Source organism: Helianthus annuus, chromosome 14, assembly GCF_002127325.2.
Source record: "Helianthus annuus cultivar XRQ/B chromosome 14, HanXRQr2.0-SUNRISE, whole genome shotgun sequence".
NCBI lineage: Eukaryota > Viridiplantae > Streptophyta > Magnoliopsida > Asterales > Asteraceae > Helianthus > Helianthus annuus.
The window spans coordinates 126,655,416-126,662,366 of NC_035446.2; the positions used below are offsets into that span (position 1 = coordinate 126,655,416).

The window sequence follows — 6,951 nt, forward strand, 5'->3', positions numbered from 1 at the left end:
AAAATGTTGTGAAAAGGATAGTCACCCTGTCCTAAAAAAACAATTTTAAATAACCTAATATATAATAATAGGACCCACACGTCCTACACATTGGAAATTCGGTTGTTTTCAGTTCAGTTATTACGGTGCTAACACGTTAAAATATGGATGAGCTCGGTACCGGTAACGGTACCAAAAGTACCGATCCGGAAATTCATCGAAATTAGGTACCGGCACCGAAAATGTTCGGTACAATACGGTATGGTATTTGAAGCTAAAAATCAATAAATACAGGTATGGTGCTAGACCGATGTCGAACCAAAAGTAACGATTTGAAAACGCCAAAAGGTGGGTACCAAATTGGTACCGAAAATGATTTGGTATAATAAATTTGGTACCGATACGATACCGGTTTGATTACAGGAATTGATACGATTTGCTCATCAATAATCTAAATATCCAAGTTAATTTTACATGCTACAATTCATTCATTACAGAAAAAGACCAAAAATAAAGCAAAATAAGTTGTGTATATAAAACCTCATTCAAACGAAATACAATTTACTTACTGTGTGTATGAAAAGTAATCTAAACGGTGCAGTTACTTGCATTGCTACATTGCTACAGGATTTGATGAGGTCGGTACCAACCGGTACCGAAAATACCGTTATCGAAATTCCCAAAAGTGGGTACCGGTACCGAATATACCTGATACGGTACGACTCGAGACGGTCGGTACTGGTACGGCACCGGTATTTGAGGGTAAAAAACGATGAATACCGGTGCCAAACCGGTACCGAAAATACACCCGGTTTGATAAATTTGATACCGGTACCAGATACCATTTGTTTATTCCTTACTGATGTTAGTATTAATTCAATTCTATTTTTATTACTGTTCATTCAATTCTGTTTTTGTTCATTCAATTCTGTTTTTAATATATAGGTAAATTTGTGAGCCTACATATGTTACAAAATGAACATCACAATTTTTAAAGAAAAACATTAGCATTGAACATTATCGGTAACAACAGGGAACTTGCAATGTAATGATAGCAATTTTCAGACTTTCTTAATCATTGACCATAAGACAACTCAAAACGGAGAAATTTCCAAGCAAAATGATCATCTATAAACTTAAAACCACCCTTACTTAAAAGATATCCTATTTCACATGTTACTTACTGAACCCCATCATAACATAACTGGGATGGTTTTATTTATTTAATGGTGTACCATCACCACCTTGCGTTGGCTGGCTTTGGGTGGGACTTCTTTTCGTTCTTCAAGTTCTCGCAGAACCTCCACATTCTCATATTCTACAAGTAGAACCTCTTATTCTAGACATTCTAACACAAAGACCGGCGGCAGCCCAGAATCATCTTATACTAAGAGTTATAGAACCCGGATTGATTGCCCAGCCCGGCGGTGTATGCAGTTGAATTTGGTCTCCTTGATTGTTGTATTATCATTCTTATTAATGTTTTTGCAATTTACCAGTATGCTGATGAAAGTCGTGTCGAAACATGTGTTGTTAAGCTTCAGGTATTCTGCTTTTCAAGAATTGTATTGTACAATGTCAATATGTGGTAACTACTGCTAACCTTGTATATTGTTAAGGTTGCATTTCTTAGCCGATAATATACACTAACTTTTTTTTTTTTCAAGGGGTGCGGCCACCCACCCACGACTGTGGGTAGGTCCGCCACTGCCTACTACAAACAGACTATCGCTGATCATCATCCCTATTTTTTTCCAGTCGATAAATACAGACATGACCAAAGAAACACCTCCTGGATCCTCAACCAAGCCTGCCATTTCTCTCCACCCGGCATATTCTGTTACAAACATCCAAACCAAAATTCCAACATTAGATGGATCCAAAGTCACGTACTCCTCTTGGGTTAAATTATTTCAGCTTCATGCAGTCACGTTACATATAAGGTCTCCGATCACATTGACCAGACACCTGCGCCTGCTAACACAGCACCAGAATATGACCTATGGAAGGAACTTGATGCCCGTGTGGATCTACAGCACAGTTTCTGACGATCTTCTGGTTCGCATCTTGGAGACTGGTTCTACAGCGCGTACGACCAGGTTGAAATTGGAAAAAATATTTTTAAGTAATAAGAAGGCTAGGGCTGCGGCTCTAGAAACCAAGTTCGTCAACTTAACCGTAGCCGCATGCGCATCACTGGACAATTATTCTCAGCAGTTGAAGGCCCTTGCAAACCAACTTGCCAATGTGGACCACCCGGTTTCTGAGTCTCATTTGGCAGGTTCGTCATAACGTGTGGGTCCTATATCGACTTACCTATTATTTTCTATGTTTTACGTTTCGATCTAATTTCTTCGCATTAACACGCTGCAAATTCAATGTTGGTGGTCGCTCACGGTGGTGTGACATTGAAGTTATTTGGCACTGCCGCAACGCGGGGGTGCTTAATACTAGTTATATAAACAATTTATATTTTACAGTATGTTTTACCATTACATATCATTTAAATATATTATCACTCGGGCCATGCATCACCTGTAACACCATTATATGTGGACTATCATTTGGTTTTTGGATGACAAGTAAATTACTAAGCTGTTATCTAAGTCCAAAATATGCAAAACAAATATTGCTCATTCTGATATGTTAAAGTTTATGTTTAAAGTTGGTACCTTTTCTATCCCACATCGACTGAAGAAAAATCATTCCTCTTATTTATAAAACACATTTGCAGTTCCAATGTCACCGGGCTTGGTAGCGCTTGCCTGTAACTCAAGTGAGGGTATTAAAGATGGCTGGACATTGATTTAGCCCAGCCAGGTTGGCTCCATCGATGCACAAACTGGCTTGCCCGTTCCAAGTTGTGAGTTGGACCATGCGCCTTGAGCGAAGGCTTGGGTCACGTGGTTCCTAAAGCAGGGGGCACTGCGTAAGGCTGGCTTCACAGAGCTGCGAAAACCCCTTGCTCACGACAGTGGAAGGATAACAGGTCGGGGCTCCATGGGTCCATGATAATCTGCTGGGCTGTCTCAAATGAACAACCATCTTTTTTTTCCGAAAACCGTTCACTAAAATTACTTACAAGTCAGGAGGTATTATGGAGAGACCTCACTAATCATGATTTTTTTCATTGTTTAGCTGACATGTTATGGACCCCATAAAAGGAAAATGATTCTTACAGAACAAGAAATGCTTCAAGATTATCCGCAGCTGCATCCTGTATAGGCCATGTACAGATGCAGAAAACTGCATTCCCTCCTAACCTTTTGTTGATATGGGCCTTTTACGCGATTTCAGTATGTTGCTATCAGATTACTTATATATATTTTGATGTCATACGGGCATGTTTTACCCGTGTTCCTTATTCAAGTTTTACTCGACGACCCAATATTTGTATCAAATTGAAATGGAATAACAAATTCTGGTTTTGAATTAATCGAAACGTGTTCTTTGATATGAATACATGATTTTAACCCTACTAAATTGCACGCCGGTCTTCTTTGATTTCTTAAGTGGAGTCATTAGCAAAATAAAAAACTTAAATTAGCTTTGATCCCAAAAACATTACAACTACAAAGAATAAAAACTTATAAATCTATTTAAAAAAACAGTAGCAAACTTTTAACAAAAAAAAATATATTAGGACTAAAGTTTGTAGGGCTTTACCCTCGAGAGGGAGCCCTTCCAGAAATTCTCGACGGCCAAGGGAGACCCAAAGCCGAGGAGGGGGTTTGGAAATAGTTTTCAACCAGCAATTGACGCGCCTCGGTTATTACCTCATTAGCTGCGTCATTGCCCCAAGCGCAAAGATACTTCTACCTTTACCCCCAACCCCTCTTTTATGTCCCCACACCCCACCCCCTTTCATACCCTCCTCCGATGTGGGATCAAATACAAACTCAAACTTCTTTCACAGTCATTCAATTTGCTTTTGATTACTCTGTTTCACTTCTGTGCTAATTGCTAGTTGAGTTTACCTCATTAAAGGCTTTGCTATTGTTATGAAACAATAATCCAGATACAAAGTTCAATCAAATAAAAGCATTTTTCAATAGTTTTTAACATGTAAAAACTAACCTGTTTTAATAGTTAGGACACTGGGTATGTCATCTATATCCGGCATCCATCTCATGTATCTGGAGTTTATATGTCATGAAACTGATATGCGCTTTTGGCATCCTTTCATTCTTTTGTTTTCCTGAATTTCGCATCAAGTCCAATACGCGACTCCCTCTATACACTTCTTTTGCAGCCAGTGTGAAGTAGCGCACCTATGGTAAACTGCTCAGCTATTATTTTACTCCAATATATACAAAACAAATATTTTGTCACTTTGCATAAAGATCCAAACCTTGAATTATGTAACTTAGAGGACGTAAAATGTCAATTTACAGCTTCTATGCAATCTCTATCTTTTTTAAGTAAAAGAAGCAAAAACAATTTCTATGTTTTACGTTTCGATCTAATTTCTTTGCATTAACACACTGCAAATTCAGTGTTGGTGGTCGCTCACGGTGGTTCTGCGGACTATTATTTGGTTTTTGGATGACAAGTAACTTACTAAGCCGTTATTTAAGTCCAAAATATGCAAAACAAATATGGCTCATTCTGATATGTTAAAGTTTATGTTTAAAGAAAGTACCATTTCTATCCCACATCGACTGAAGAACAATCATTCCTCTTATTTATAAAACACATTTGCAGTTCCAATGTCACCGGGCTTGGTAGCGCTTGTCTGTAACTCAAGTGAGGGTATTAAAGATGGTTGGACAGTGACTCAGTCCAGTCAGGTTGGCTCCATTGGTGCACAAACTGGCTTGCCCGTTCCAAGTTGTGAGTTGGGCCATGTGTCTTGAGCGAAGGCTTGGGTCACGTGGTTCCTAAAGCAGGGGGCACTGCGTAAGGCTGGCTTCACAGAGCTGCGAAAACCCCTCGCTCACGACAGTGGAAGGATAACATCCCGTGGCTCCATGGGTCCATAATAACCATCTGGGCTGCCTCAAATGAACAACCATTTTTTTTTTGGCTCACCATGTGGCTCGAGGGAAGGCTTGGGACGCGACTTAACCAGTGGCTGGCGGATCCAAAATTTTTTATAGTCAACTAGTGGCAAAAGTAGATTGTGTTAGACGGAATGGGTCAAGTAAAATGTCACATTAATTCACAGCAAACTCCACACTAACAGACTATAACACGAGTTTAAATAGTAATATAGACAACCAAGCCGCAATAATAGTATGTTAACCGCACATAAGTTTGGAATGTCAAAGTTTATCGTTACATCTCCATAAATGTTCAAGGTTGTTTATCGTTATGAAATGTAATTCTTGCGTTAGGAAATGTATTACTAACTTTAACATTAACATACAATCACAGTTATCTTTCGGTCATGTAGCATGTCAGCTAGAAAGCCAAACCACGCCTTATAAAGAACGGGCCAAAATGACATAAATTGAAGCTTGTCAAGGCGCACAAAAAGTACAGTCACGAAAGTTACAAACGTATAATATATGATCTATTTAAACATAACATATAGATGCAATTTGAACAAGTGAAAAGCAGATCCTATCCGAGGAGCAATAACACATTTTATGTCGTTTTATATGATTTACCTCATTCATTTTCAATGTTTGTGGTTGATTTTCGAATAAACCCACAAAGCATGTGACGGATACATGTATAATCTAAGGCTAGAGTATTCTTCAATAGCATTCTCTCTTAATGTTATAAAACATGAGCGTACCAACGCTTCAGAAACAAGGTAGTGGACCATGTGGCTCGAGCGAAGGCTTGGGTCACGTGGTTCCTAAAGCAGGGGGCACCGTGTAAGGCTTGCTTCACAGAGCTGCGAAAACCCCTCGCTCACGACAGTGGAAGGATAAAAGGTCGGGGCTCCATGGGATATGAGCCTTTGTGTTCTGTATTCACCAACATGTTCATATTTTTATCATTATCAATATTTAAGTGCCATAACATTGCTGGAGATATGAGAACTACATTTCTATAAATACTAACTTCAAGAAGTACCATTTCTATCCCACATCGACTGAAAAATAATCTTTCCTCCTATTTATAAAACACATTTGCAGACCTTCTGTCACCGGGCTTGGTAACGCTTGCCTGTAACTCAGTCCAGTCAGGTTGGCTCCATTGGTGCACAAACTGGCTTGCCCATTCCAAGTCGTGAGTTGGACCATGTGGCTCGAGCGAAGGCTTGTGTCACGTGGTTCCTAAAGCAGGGGGCACTGCGTAAGGCTGGCTTCACAGAGCTGCGAAAACCCCTCGCTCATGACAGTGGAAGGATAACAAGCCGGGGCTCCATGGCTCCACAATAACCTGCTGGGCTGTCTCAAATGAACAACCGTCTTTTTTTAGTTGAATTATGTTATATATCTTTAAACTGTTGGCATTTGTGCAGTGATGATGCTTTTAATTGTTAACTACTGGTCTCAGAACAACACAATTAGTTATTTTCTTGTTAAATACAACAACCAGTTGCTCTCATTTTATCTTTAGTTTGCGTAATGGTAATACAATTTCGTGGATATGAGATCTACTGAGCATTACATAACATATTATTTTCATTATAAGTTAGTTTTGTCGTAGTTACACGTCTAGATTTAATTACCTTGTACTAACAACATTTTACGTTGAACATGTTTCTAACACCCAAACACCCCCAGCTTATGTTTAGTTGATATCATATAAAAGTTGTCCAAACCTTATTAATTTAGTGACTGATTTTAATAATTTAAAACTACATCATAGTCTAACAAAGCTTAAATCATAAAATTTTTAAACATAAAAAAGTATATCATTCCACACGAAAAAGGGCAATTACAAAGCGATGACAGATAGTCATAAATGTGTTACATTTTTATTGAAGAAAAAAGGTGTTGGCGAGAGAAGAGTAGAAGACCAAAGTAAGAATTTTACTAGGTGCTTATATCAACCTATTTTGGCAATGTATAA

At 38.7% G+C, this 6,951-nt stretch overlaps 1 protein-coding gene, 1 long non-coding RNA gene and 1 other non-coding gene across 3 annotated transcripts; 2 read left to right on the forward strand and 1 right to left on the reverse strand.

The window, feature by feature from the left end:
* The first annotated feature begins 1,752 nt into the window (after nt 1-1,752).
* On the forward strand, nt 1,753-2,271 carry LOC118486552. Its single transcript, XM_035983076.1, has one exon. The coding sequence runs from the start codon at nt 1,753-1,755 to the stop codon at nt 2,269-2,271; it is 519 nt and encodes a 172-aa protein (XP_035838969.1).
* A 458-nt stretch (nt 2,272-2,729) lies between these two features.
* Nucleotides 2,730-6,349, forward strand: LOC118486650. The gene is made up of 2 exons (XR_004879335.1): nt 2,730-2,799; nt 6,120-6,349. It is a non-coding gene; the product is annotated as an uncharacterized LOC118486650 (long non-coding RNA).
* On the reverse strand, nt 3,638-3,790 carry LOC118486830. The gene has a single exon (XR_004879997.1). It is a non-coding gene; the product is annotated as a U4 spliceosomal RNA (small nuclear RNA).
* Nucleotides 6,350-6,951: the final 602 nt, after the last annotated feature.

What these genes read in the sequence shown, in the direction of transcription:
- LOC118486552 (XM_035983076.1), top strand. Translation starts at nt 1,753, where the DNA reads ATGACCAAAGAAACACCTCCTGGATCCTCAACCAAGCCTGCCATTTCT.